Raw genomic sequence first — 13667 nt, 5'->3', positions numbered from 1 at the left:
GCTTCCCTGGTAGCACAGTTGTTGAAGAATCTGCCTGTAGTGCGGGAGACCTAGGTTCGATCTTTGGGTTGGAAAGATCCTCTGGAGAAGGAAATGGAAACCCTCTGCGGTATTCTTGCCTGGAAAATCCTATGGACAGAGGAGCCTGGCGGGCTACAGTCCATGGGGTTGCAGGAGTCAGACACGACTTAGTGACTAAATCACTAGAAAGTGGAAGCATTGACAAACATTAACTGGGAAATAAGAACACTGTTGATCAATACCTGATCTTCCCCATCCTTTTCCTCATGTCTGTTTCCACAGTGAAATGGAAAGGTTGGTACAGAACCTGATTCCTGACCTTTGAAAAACCTGAATCATCTTTGGAGCTTTTAAAATATCCTCAAGCTCAAGTTCTGCCCTAACCTACTTGTTTGCCATCTTCCTTTAGATAGCCCTGTTCTCTGACTCCCCGTGCTGTTGTAGGTACCTTTGAACTGCCATTCCTTCCCACCTGACCCTGCGTTTCTTGGATCTGAAAGCGATCTCACTCATCCCTTCTCCCTTTCCAGACCCGGCATGGGCACTTGCTCTTCAGGGAAGCCTTCTCTGTGTCTCCCACCTGGGCCCCTGCCCACTCCACCCGTGGAGAACCACCTCGGTCCTTTGACCTTGGTCCTGGCTCAATGCTTCATCTGTGGCTCCCCTTGTGCTCTGCTGTTGCAGGCGTGCTCTCAGCCAGCGTTCATGGAAGGCCAGCTCTGTATAAAGCATCACGCTGGATGCCAGGGCAAGAGGAAAGTGATCACACGTGGTCCCTGCTTGTCAGTTCCTTGAGCAAACTGTGTCTTACCTGTCACTGTCCCTAGGGCCTACCAAATCCATTGGCAAAGAGAAGGTGCTCAGTGAGTTTACTGACACGCATGACATGTGGAAGGCAGGCACCCACCTGCATGGTTAAAACCAAGAAGTGGAGGAACTAAAGTGAGGGCTGGCTTTCTCTGCAGGCCATTCTCACAGAGACACTGAGCTTCAGGAAAATCTGAGCCCCATCTCAGAGTACAGTTTATGCTTTCCATGAATTGCCTGTCTGTGGTTGTTTCTTTTCTAAGTCAGCTTGTCATCTAAGTGTGATGTGTATATGGAAAAGTGTACTGTTCCTAAGCGTACAACTTGGCAGATGTTCACATGGTGACCACACTTGTGCAACCAGCACCAAGATTGACACAGAACATTCCAGTCCCCCACAAACCTCTTTCATGTCCCCCTTGATTGTTATCTCACCCCCAAAGGCAATTGCAAAAGACTAATCATGCCTGTTTTTACGCTTGACAGGAGTGGAATCACTTGGTGTATTTTAGTTTGTGATTGGCTTGTTTCACTCAGCAGTACATTTGTAAGATTTACCCACATTCTCGTGTGTACAGTGTGTGGTTGCTTTTCATGCCTTTATGTTCATTCTGTTGTGGTTGGACTGTTTCTAGGTTTTGGCTAATATACAACTGCAACTTTGAACATTTCTTACATGTCCCTTCATTAACATATGTCTGCATTTCTCACACATATAGACTAGATTGGAGATTGTGGGAATATTCAGGTTTAGTTCATATTGCATAGCATGTTTGTAACTGATTATCCTAATTTATACTCTCACCAGCAGCAGACCTTCTGATAGCTGTGTAGCAAGGATGGTGCATTGTGGGTTTAATTTGCATTGCTGTTGCCTGGCGATGCTGAGCATCTTGTCATTTTCCTGTTGGCCATATGTAAAGCATCTGTTCGTGCCTTTTGCCCATTTATCTCCTGGAATGTCGATCTCCAGTACTTGTAGACATTATATATTCTGGGTATAATCCTTTGTTGCATAAATATTTTACAGATATCTTCTTCCACTCAATGCTTACCTTTTCTTTTTCTGATGAGCAGAAATTTCTAATTTTCATGTAAACTGGTTTATCTTATTGCTTTTGTGTCTTGTTCAATGGAAATCTGCCCACCCTGTGGCCATGGAAATTTTTTTTTTTTTTGTATTTTCTTCTTTTACCTTTCACAATTCAGTAATCTGTCTGAAATTGATTTTTGTGTATGGTTGGGTCAGAGGTCAAGACTGAATTTTTTTTCCAACTGTATAATTACTTTTAGTTTCTTAAGGGTACTGTCCAGCACATACTAGTTTAATAAACATGTCAGTTATTTCCATCACTATATTTGTGTTACGGTAAAGTATCCTAGCTTTACCTTTTCACACTTAGCATTGATTCCATTAAATAACCAAAATCCTTACTTAGAATTATATTGGTCGGTCCTACAGGGAATACTTGACTTAAGTACGAATGATGTGCAGATAAATCACTTCCACTTGTACATTTCTTCCAAATAACTTTTGAAAATAAAAGCTGTGGAGAATCTCTTGAAACAGGATGATACATTGTATGCAAATTCAGTTCGAATGATTAAAACACAATGAAAAGCTCTTTGTTAATAGTTGTAATACCAAACATCATTTGGCAGTCACATTCCATTTTATCATTTGCCTTTATTATTGTTTATGGTATGTATATGTATATATGTATGTGTGATCATACAAAAGTTTTAAATTTTTATATAGCCTGATTTAATAATCCTTTTTCTCTATGGTTTCTGGCTTCAGTAACATGCTCTAAAAAGACCTTTTCCTCCCCCATGTATTAAAACTGTTACATCCTCCTCTTCTTTTCACTTTGCAAGAGTCATCTTAGGTTTGTTTCCACTCTGAAATGCTGCCCAACTCTCCTACATACAAGTGTGTGTTTTCATTGCAGCTTGCGTGTTGATACCTGACGTGCACTGCGTGTTGATACCTGACGTGCACTCAGTTGTGTCCAGCTCTGTGACCCCGTGGACTGCAGCCCTCCATGCTTCCGTGGCCTTCGCTTTATCCAGAGTTTGCTCAGACACATGTCCATTGAGTCGATGATGCCATCTAACTTTCTGTGTTACAACTGTGTTACAACTGCTTGTTTTCTTGTCTCTTTTGGCTCTAAGCTTCTTGAAAGATAGAGTTTGAGCTCATTTATTACTTACTGTAGCAGCAACCCCTGATTAATAGTAAATGTTCAGTGTATCTTTAAATGGCTGGATGGAGATAAAAGAATATTGAATAATTTGATTACAGGTTAGAGGGAAAGTACATATCTACGCCAAATAAAGTGGCCCCATTTGGGATTTCTACAGAATAGATCTTTTTATAACTTTGGCAAGGTTAGTGAAATGTAATTTTATTAAAATGTTTACTTTTAGAATAATGAGAAAGTTACTTTGTTTTAATTTTCAGGTGATCAGTGAAGGTACTCTTGAATTTGCTTTTTTCTTTAAATTGACAAAGCATTGCAAATAATTTAAAACATCTGTAATTCTGCAGTGATAGTGCTGTATAATATGTGGTTTATATTTGAATTAAAAGTTTATTTTTAAATTGATTTAGAGATTTATCTACTTGAATAAAGTTAATAATTTGTAAAATCCTTCAAATAACAGAACACAGTATAAAGAATTTTTTCTAGGAAGTATAATTATAGATTTTGATAGTTATGTAAGTATATAACCTAAATACTATTTTAATTAACATTAATTTGTTTCATGACCTAGCTTTGACTGAGTTCCTATTTCCGCTTATCCTAAAATAGTGGTTCTCTATCAGGGGCGGTTTGTGCCCCTGTCCCCACCTCATCTCATTTCTGAAAACTTTGATTGTCCCAATTGAGCCAGTGGGGGAGAGGTATGTATGCTACTGGTATTTTGAGCCAGAGAATTCTTTTTTGATGTGGACTGTGTATTGTAAGGCTAGGATGCCTCTAAACATTCTACAATGTACAGTCTCCAGCAAAAAAGAATTCTCTGCTCAAAATATCAGTAGGGCTAAGGCTTGAGAAATTCTGTTTTCAGGGGTTACCTACTTGGCATTGAAGTCTGTAGGGCTTTACAGTTGCTGAGTTACCGCAGGTAATTTGACTACTGCTGTCAAAAAGGAACTGCCAGAAAGATTAATTTTGGGTTCACCATAACAGTCTTGAAATAAACTATCCTGTATGACACACCAGAGAAAAGTTTCTCGTGTCTAATTCATGACCCTGTGCAGCCATAAGCTTATTGATGACCCCAGGACTGTCTTAAATTTTCTTTGGGGGCTTATGTGTGGCCTTTATGTCAGCTTAAAGGTAATTTAATGTTTCTGTACAATGCGATTTATCTCTAGCAAATCTTGAGGTCTCTTACAAGGAGCAACAGAAACAAGTAAGGTTAAAATTTCCAAAATGCATCACTTTGCTGTTTTAGTTCTGATGTGTGTGGTAAGGTCTGTCTTAAGTGTTTATAAATTGTTTTGTTTTTCTTTCTTTGTAGAAAAAGAGAGAAACTTGGCATCTTCATAATAGCCAAGTGAATTGCTGTCCCTGGCAGCTAAATTCAGTTCATCTTTTTTAGTACAAAGAGCACAGTGTTGGCTTATATGTTTTCGGATGGGCACTTACAGTCCTTTTCAGCTTTAGTGGCATAGGGCTGTTTGGCGCATCCCTTGCTCCTGGACTGCACCCTGGTGTGGTTGGAACTAAGCTGTTACAGAGAGGCACATGCACAGAAGTGTTTGTTGTTTTTCTTGCCTAGTATGCTGCCTTGGTGTTGATGTGGGAATAAAACCAGTCCTCAGCCTTCCTTCCCCCGTGCCTCCAGGACTCCCTAGCACGGCTCAGGTCTTCTTTCCTTCTTAGATTTATACATCTTCTCCTGGGTCTCATATCTTCCTTCTGAAGAAAATAAGGCAACTGTAAGATTTTTACACTTGACCCTTTTCTTTCAGAAGCCTTCTAGTCTAAATAAGTGGCAGTAGCTAAAGGGAAGCAGCCTTGAGGAGTGTAATTATCTCAGACAGACAGCAGTGAGGTGACAGTGACAACGGTGAGAGGCAGAGGAAGCCCGGTGTCCACTGCTGGAGGACCTTCCCAGCAGTCACCCCACTGTCTTGGAATTGTTTGAGGATGGTTTATGTTGTGAGAACTGTTTTGCTAGGAAATCCATGGTCTCTCCCACAGTTCTCTTAGATCCACCTTTCTTTGCTTGGTCTTCAGGGGTTCCCTCTTCTCCTGTTTCTTCACCGTCTGCCTGTAGACATACCTTTGCCCCCCATTTTTCTATTATGTTTGTCCTATGCAGAGAAATCCACTGCACTCAAATGTCTGCCATGCCCATACCTCTCTTCTGATGGAAATTCCTATTCCTATAGTGTCTGCCCAAGGAAATGGAGTCTTTGAGTTTAGGTTACAATGCTTAGCTCCATGTAACTCTGTTAATTGAACTAAGCATGGGTGCTTAGTCATTCAGTCGTGTCTGACTCTTTGCGATCCCATGGACTGTAGCCCACCAGGCTCCTTTCCATGGGGATGCTCCAGGCAAGATTACTGGAGTGGGTAGCCATTTCCACTCCAGTGGGTTAAGCATGAGTGCCTAACCCAAAGGTGGTCACTCTAGGGTAAAGTAGCAGTAATATTATGTAAGATGATGTATTTTGTAATATTAAAGCTTTGCCTGCTGAATAGTGGATGACTAAACCATTCAGATCTACTCTTTTAAGGAAGTTTGAATTAAGACAGTAGGAAGGATCAGTAGTTAGTGGGAGTAGACACAGAGAATAGTAACATAGAGAACAGTAACAAAGGCTCAGAGTTAGATTAGGGCTTTGTAAGCACAGGTCTGTAAAGTTTGAATTATAGGCAGACCTTTTACACATGCACATTTATCTTGAGAATAGAGTTCATGGATTTCTTTCATCTGGTTTTCAAAGGGGCTTGTGAATCAAAAGATAGCAAGATGAGAGAAGAGAGAGGTGGTGGGGAGAATAGAAGCTGAGACAGAGAATGGCAGATGAAAACACAGATTGGGGTCTCCTGCTGCTGAAGGCATGTGGATGGCCTCTTGTTAGACCTACTTGCCAGATCTTGAATTACAATCTGTTATCCACAAGGCCTTCATCTAGCCTAGGTTTCCTTCTCTCCCTGGATAGCCTGGAATTCTCTGGAGCCTGACCCTAGGTGGGTAACATTTCTGCCTTCATTCTCTTATGTTACTCCCTAAAATGCTCTGTTCCCCTCTACCATTAGTACTAGCCACTTAGTGGATCACTTGAGTGAATTCCTTTGTTTCTTTAACCTAAAGAACCAAACGAATAAGCTTGTCTGTCAACAGCATGGATGTGTTAGAAAAGGCAACAGTTGTGCCAGTTCCCTAGGTATCCCCATTGTTAATAATGAGCAGTACCTTTGTAGGCATGTTCATGTAAGTGAACCACTCACTCATCCAAGGTTGAGATGGAGAATAAGGGGAGAAAGAGCTGGTCAAGTATTCTGTATAAACAACACTCAATAAAATTCCATAAGGAGTTTTTACTCTTTCCAGCCAGTGAAACATTTTATCTTCTGTTTCCAAGACCTTGTCCTTAGGGATGTGATGGAGGGTTCAAAGAGTGGTTGATTAACCATGTTTGTGTCTGGGCTTGATGTTGTTATTTAGTGAGATAAATGCTACACAGAAAACATTGACTCAAAAATTAATGTGAACAGATGGAAGAGAATATTATGTTACCTGAAGTTTTAACGTATTGAAACAGATTGCTGGGGTTGAGAATTTTCTTCCCTGAGAATTCTGAGAAACAGTGATGGCAGACGTCTTTGTGGTCAAGAAAGAGATACATGGCTTTCATACCTTAGAGACACAGAGAGGGTCATCTCAGGTCTTTGGCCTAAATCTATGAAAACCGAGACCAAGATGGTGGTGATAATGAGTTTATAGTTTTTCCTAGGAAATGTAATAGTTGCTTTTGTAACTTGGAACTACCCAAGTTTAACATGTGTTTAATTTTTACAGAGTTTTGCTGCTTTTTATCACGTATTTGGCTAGACAAAGTTTTGAACTTGTTTTTCAAACCAAATTATGATAAAGGATTGAAGGGAAGGGGTATCAGACAGAAAATGTGTGTTTTCTTTTTTCACTAATTCCCCAATAAAGCTTTTAATTCTTTTCATTAATAATTCTATTACAGGACAAATAGTTCAAGCAGTAAAAATCAGAAATGTATAACTCATTTAAACTAACTAGCTGTGTTTCTTTGAATTTCAAGGTGAGAAAAGTTTTGAGTGCTACTCGGCCACCTTGATGGGTCAGAAATGATAAATACTCAGAAGCAGACTTAGGAAAATAAGAATTTTTTTTTTTTTAATAAGATCCATTTCTGCAACTTCCCTGGCAGTTCAATGGGTAAGACTTCGCCTTCAAAAGTAGGGGGTGTGGGTTCAGTCCCTGATGGGAGCTAAGATCCCACATGCCTTGTGGCTAAAAAAGTAGAACATAAACAACAGAGGCAATCTTATAACAAGTTCAGTAAAGACTTTAAAAATGGTCCCTGTTTAAAAAAAGGCAACTTTAAAAAGTTTGTTTCTTCCCTCTTGTTATCATTTATGGTTTTGGGGGGATTTTTTTGTTTGTTTACTTTTTAATTCTCTTTCCATCAGTTTTCGATGAACCGAGGAAAAATCAGAGTGCCCTAGGACTGTTTGTTTGTGTGCCTCTGGTTTTATCATGGAGTTACAGACTTTAGTCACCTATCCTAGTAAGAATTTAGAGTAAGGCTCCTAGAGGGGAAATTTCTGTCCTGTCCATGTTTAAGGTCTCATATTCCAGTAGAGCACCTTGTAGTTGCATTGCTCCTGGCTCGTAAGGAAAACATCATGAAAATGGTAAAAATATTCTCTTACTTTTGGATACTGAATCTTAGAAGAATCTAGAGAGATAAGTATTCTTATTGCTTTCGTTCAGATTAAACCTAATAAACTAATTCCCGGAGGCTTTGCTAAATTCTTTGTTGGAGTCAGCTTAGTAGGATTGGTGAGTGAATCTTAGATGAGAGTCTGGCAAACAGTTCTACTTGTGTTCTGAGCATGGGGAGTGATAGTTTTGTTAACCCAGGGCTCTGCTTTGGAAACCCTGCCATTTCCAGACATGGCCTGAGGCCCTCAATTAGTATTCTAAGTGAGACGTTAAAAGCAGAGGGCTCAGTTCTGTTATTGTATTATAGTTATTGGTCCAGTGGTAGACTTTCTTTTTATTTATTTAACCATTTTGGGGAAATATTTTTGAGCTTTCAGAAAAGTTGTAAGAATAAGAATGATGCAAAGAGAAAGTATATACCCTTCACTCACATTTACCTCCTTGTCTCCCCTACACCCTTGTACATACATAGATACGTGTGTGTGTTTATACATGTACACACATTTTTTAAAGCTGTTTCAAAGTAAATTGGTTATGCTGTGTGATTCTTTACTTTGCTTATTTATGCCAGGTACATTTTATAAATAAGTGTTCTGTAATTATTAGCTCAGATAATACAATTCTAGACATGGGTGTTATTTTTTTCCCCATTTATGGATAAGACTGTAACTAACCTACAACTAGTTACTGTTAGAGGATTTGCCTTCAGCTAGATTGAGGCTAAAGCTGTGTTGTATTGCTTCTCTTGGAGGATGTTTCCAGTGTGAAGACTTTCATGTAGGTTTTAAAAGCGCTCCTGGTCTCATAGGCCGTTAAAGTACAGATTTCATCTATTCTAAAACATGCATTTTCTTTTCTCTTTTTCACCTTAGAAAAACCTGGATGTGTATCTTACAATGGATAATGATGTTGTTGACATTATAAATGTGTGTGTGCACACTTGGTTGTTACTTTTGGGGTATGTGTCTTGACACTGAGTCAGAGGTACCTTCTGTGTGTGTGGGTATATGTGTTTTCTGTTTCCCACTTGAAAGGGAAAATGATATTCTAGGTTACCAGCTCCAAGGCGTGGAGGAGCTATTGTGTTTTATTTAATACTGTAGACTTGCTTAAAGATCAGACATGCTGAGTCTTTACAAGTAAAAGGTATAAACATTTCTGAAAGGCAACTGAAGCCTCCAGAGCTGTTTGGATTTGTATCACTTGTGGTGTGAGGATTATTAGAATTGATTGGGTGGAATAATTTGTGCAGTTGCAGAATTACCTTGCTTTGAGATGACTATTTTCTTCTTTCTGTTCTGCCCTTTCCCTATTCTATTCCTTTTTTTTTTTTTTTTCCATTTTTAAAATCATAGTTCTTGTAGAAGAGGAAATAAATAAGGGGAATATTAAAAATAAAAATTGCCTACAACTCTGTCACCCAGGACTAATCACTGTTGACATTTTGCTGTATTTTGTAAATATACATGCATTTCTTTCTTCCTCACAGTTGTTATGATGTATGCAGTACTCTTTTCTACCTTCTTATACTTGTTCATGAGTATTTTCCTATTGTTCTTAAGTGTTTCATATCCCTTGGATTTTAAGTGGCTTTAAATGTTCTAATAATGTGCCATAATTTTTCGAGCTCTTACTGTATGTTAAGTTCTTTTAATTCTTTGTTATAAATAACTCAACATCTTTTTGTATATTTCTTTTTGAGACATTGTCACAAAATTTGTTCTTTTGACCATTCATGCTGTACATAAGGAATTCACCCATTTCGTGTGTCTCTTCATTTGGGACATTTTCTTCCAGGAAGAGTAGTGAAGTGACATGAAATGAAGTGAAAGTTGCTCAGTTGTGTCCGACTCTTTGCCACCCGACTCTTTGCCACCCAACTCTTTGCGACCCCATGGACTGTATCCCACCAGAATCCTCTGTCCATGGAATTCTCCAGGCAAGAATACTGGAGTGGGTAGCCATTCCCTTCTCCAGGGGATCTTCCCAGCCCGGGGATTGAACCTGGGTCTCCTGCATTGCAGGCAGATTCTATACTGTCTGAGCCGTTAGGGAAGGATGAGTAGAGGGACATCATATACTAGAAGCTACTGAAAATTAGACCAGGAAACACATGCAGGAATATAACAGGAAACATCTTGTTTTAGGAAAAATAACCCAGTTGATTTTCCTTTTTTCTTTATCGCCTAAAATGTTACACTAACAACTCTCTTGACTGCCTTTAGTTCTTATAAACTGATGAAATATAAGTTTATTTCTGTTTGTACAGTGTTTTGGATTTATTTAGGTACTGATAGATGTATCCTGCCTTTTAGGACTCAGCAGTACTGTTCTCTGGTGGCGGTTTTAATTTTAAGCTGAAGTACTAAAAGGTTGCTTCTGTTCTTTTAGTACTTCCCAGCCTTAGTTTGTGAGTTCTCAAGAGGATTATAAGGAAAGTGGAATAACTCGGTGATGTCAGTCCCCTTTGTGATAAGGGAAATAAAAGTTCTCTTTGTAATTTTATTTCTCTTAAGAGGACAGTTTAACAGGAAAAAATGAGGGATACCTCAAACAATATAAAGATAGATAGTTGTGTTTTGCCATTTTTGTTCTTTTTTGTTTTTCCCCCTTCTTTAGCTTTATTTTTTTAGGCCATATACAGTGCAACAGTGGCTCTGTCCTGACTTTATTCCACTTTTTTCTTTTAACACCTAAGTAGGGTCACCTAATCTTTCTGTAGATAAACCTTTTCAACTTTCACCTTCAGCTCCCAAAGCAGAAGAATCCTGGAACTGTGCTGTGGTGGGTCAGCACTGTATCCAGGTTTAATTGCTGGGACTATCTTTTGTGCCTCTCTGTGCAGTGCCTTGAATCTGTTCCATTTGTGTTCAGTTTATCTGTTGATGCCCTTCCATTCCTTCCATAAAACTCATCCAGTGCCATGGCAGTCTGAATGCTTATGGCTGGTAAGCTTCAATTTAATATATGCATGAATATATGCATGCATATCTGTTTTTGTCAGTTTTTTATGCCTATTTTACTAGTTATGGTAATAATACAGTTTATTTCAAAGTAAACTGGTGAAAGATGCTTTAGTTATTTGCATTAAGCTTAATTTGAATGATGTAGATAGACTCAAAGCTGAGTCATAAAAAATTGCTGCTGCATTTGTTGTGGATGAGATAAATAAAAGCACTTAGGGTTAAAAAAAAAAAAAAAAAAAAAAGCCCGTAATAATCTGGAAAGATTCTGCACTTTCCTAAGAATAGGTGCTCAGTGCACTTTAAAGACTAGTAACCGAAAGTCCCAGTGATGCATCCTCAGAGAAGAGGCTTGGTCCTAAATCTGAGAATGGCTAATGAATGTACAGTTACTTATTTTAGCTGTTAAAGGTATGTATGTTTGTACACATATATACTGTAATGGGCATTTTTAATTGATGCACCACTACTAATCCTGTTCACTTTGGATAAGATCCCTTTTGCTATAAAGTATTCTATAATATTCAGAAAACTCAACATTCAGAAAACGAAGATCATGGCATCCGGTCCCACCACTTCATGGGAAATAGATGGGCAAACAGTGGAAACAGCGTCAGACTTTATTTTTGGGGGCTCTAAAATCACTACAGATGGTGACTGCAGCCATGAAATTAAAAGACGCTTACTCCTTGGAAGGAAAGTTATGACCAACCTAGATAGCATATTCAAAAGCAGAGACATTACTTTGCCAACAAAGGTTCGTCTAGTCAAGGCTGTGGTTTTTCCTGTGGTCATGTATGGATGTGAGAGTTGGACTGTGAAGAAGGCTGAGCGCCAAAGAATTGATGCTTTTGAACTGTGGTGTTGGAGAAGACTCTTGAGAGTCCCTCGGACTGCAAGGAGATCCAACCAGTCCATTCTGAAGGAGATCAGCCCTGGGATTTCTTTGGAAGGAATGATGCTGAAGCTGAAACTCCAGTACTTTGGCCACCTCATGCGAAGAGTTGACTCATTAGAAAAGACTGATGCTGGGAGGGATTGGGGGCAGGAGGAGAAGGGGACGACAGAGGATGAGATGGCTGGATGGCATCACTGACTCGATGGACGTGAGTCTGAGTGAACTCCAGGAGTTGGTGATGGACAGGGAGGCCTGGCGTGCTGCGATTCATGGGGTCGCAAAGAGTCGGACACGACTGAGCGACTGATCTGATCTGATTCTATAATATTTATAGACTTTTTTATCTGTATAAATATATCTTTGCTGGAAGATACTCAAGTTGTGACTAAGTAGATCTAACAAATAAATATTGCTATATAGCTACATACAAGCCTTCAGTCTTGGTGTATTAGAATTTGAGAGTCACTTAGTGTGGTTTTGTGCTTACCTCTCCATAGTTGCCACTCAAGTCTTACATCAAAGCCTTATTAAATTTGCCTCACTCTTTCAGTCCTCCTAGACCCTGGAATTTTGCTCTTGAACCTTAATCTATGTTGGTGTCTGTTACTGAAGGCAGGTTCTACGGTTACTTGCCTCCTTGCTCTTTTTAGTTCTCTGGAACCTTCTCTGAATGACTTGCTCAGGTTCATCTCTGTAGGTTCCATCTCTGGTCAGCCATAATCTGGACTCTTTGTCACAAATCAAACTCTGGTTCTGATGATGGCTTTTCAAAAACCAATGTTCTACATGTTCAGTTTTTGAAACATAAATGTCTTACATCTTTCTTAACATCCTTCAATTCATAATAATAGGACTTTTTTTTTTTGAAAGAAACGTTTTTATGCCTCAGTAGCATATTATACATATTGAAAAATGAACCAAAGTGTGGAGCCCCTATGGAAATCACAAGGTAAACACACCCATGATCCTTATTGTCTACTGGAAATTGAAATTTCTCTCCCTGGCAGTCATTCTGTACAGGACTAAGCTGTAAATCTTGTAGGTTTACAGGCCATGTGGTCTGCCATCGTAGTGAAAGCAGCCGTGGAAGATATTTCAACAGATGGGCATGGCTGGGCTCCAGTGAAACTTTAGTTATGGACTCTGAGATTTAAATGTCATATAATTTTCACATGTCATAAGCTATTACTCTTCTTTTGATTTATTTGAAACCATTAAAAAATGTGAAAACCGTTCTTAGATCGTGGGCTGGTTGTGGAAAAGCAGCAGACCAGATCCGGCCCATCGCTGTAGTTTGCTGACTTCTACTCTGCAGATGCCATTAACCTTCAGCTCACTCCCTGCAGAAACAGCCTCTGTTCCTCTAAGGTGGCATCACCATCATCATCTTCATCATACAGCACTTTAGAGCCATTCTTCTCCAATGAGGAAACCCAACTATCTGAACAACTCGCTGTGTGAAGTTCAGTGATTAAATGGCCCTGTGTCTCTAGAATACACCTACTGACTTGGGATACAAATTTTAAAATGAATTTTTATCTACATAAATTGAAACATATATAACTCTAGGAGGTAATAAACCATGACTTACTTCATAGTGGTTTACAGACTAAACATAATGGTGATGGTTTGATTACCTTTACTTTTCATTTCTTTTTTTTTAAATTTAGGACAATTTAAAAATTATTTAAAGTTTAAATGAGTATAGTTTGTCAGGCATTTTTGGTCAGAATAGTACCCAGGTGATGCTGGGCAGTCTCAGGATATCACGTCCAGAGTCCCCTGAAGTCAGTTTGTTCCATTATGGGTGATGGTTCAGGTGGACTCTACCAGGTTGCTCCACTGTAGAGCTGGTGTTTTTCCCTTTGTAATTAGTAAGTAATCTGTGGGGTCATCCTTTGAGACTGTGAATAATTGTTCCCCCAACCTTTTACCCTGTGGTAGAATTTTTTCTTTTTCACAGTTTCATCTGAACATTAGGACTGTAAAAACATGTTTCATAACCCCAATTGTCTGCAGATATTTAAAATTTA

The 13667-nt window shown here is 39.1% G+C and overlaps 1 protein-coding gene across 12 annotated transcripts in view; it reads left to right on the top strand.

Moving 5' to 3' along the window:
• The window catches only part of ATE1 (arginyltransferase 1), a 160925-nt gene that overhangs the window by 89753 nt on the left and 57505 nt on the right, over nt 1-13667 (top strand). Inside the window, exon 11 of one of the 12 annotated variants that reach the window (XM_010820116.4) lies at nt 2781-10984. The exons of the other annotated variants lie outside the window; for them this stretch is intronic. Within the exon in view, the coding sequence (XP_010818418.1) occupies nt 2781-2792 (12 nt within the window). The 3' untranslated portion in view covers nt 2793-10984. Of the gene's footprint in view, nt 1-2780; nt 10985-13667 lie in introns of those variants that run through there. 12 annotated transcript variants of the gene reach the window in all.

This window comes from Bos taurus, chromosome 26 (genome assembly GCF_002263795.3).
Source record: "Bos taurus isolate L1 Dominette 01449 registration number 42190680 breed Hereford chromosome 26, ARS-UCD2.0, whole genome shotgun sequence".
Classification (NCBI taxonomy): domain Eukaryota; kingdom Metazoa; phylum Chordata; class Mammalia; order Artiodactyla; family Bovidae; genus Bos; species Bos taurus.
This window is presented reverse-complemented; position numbering and strand designations above follow the sequence as displayed.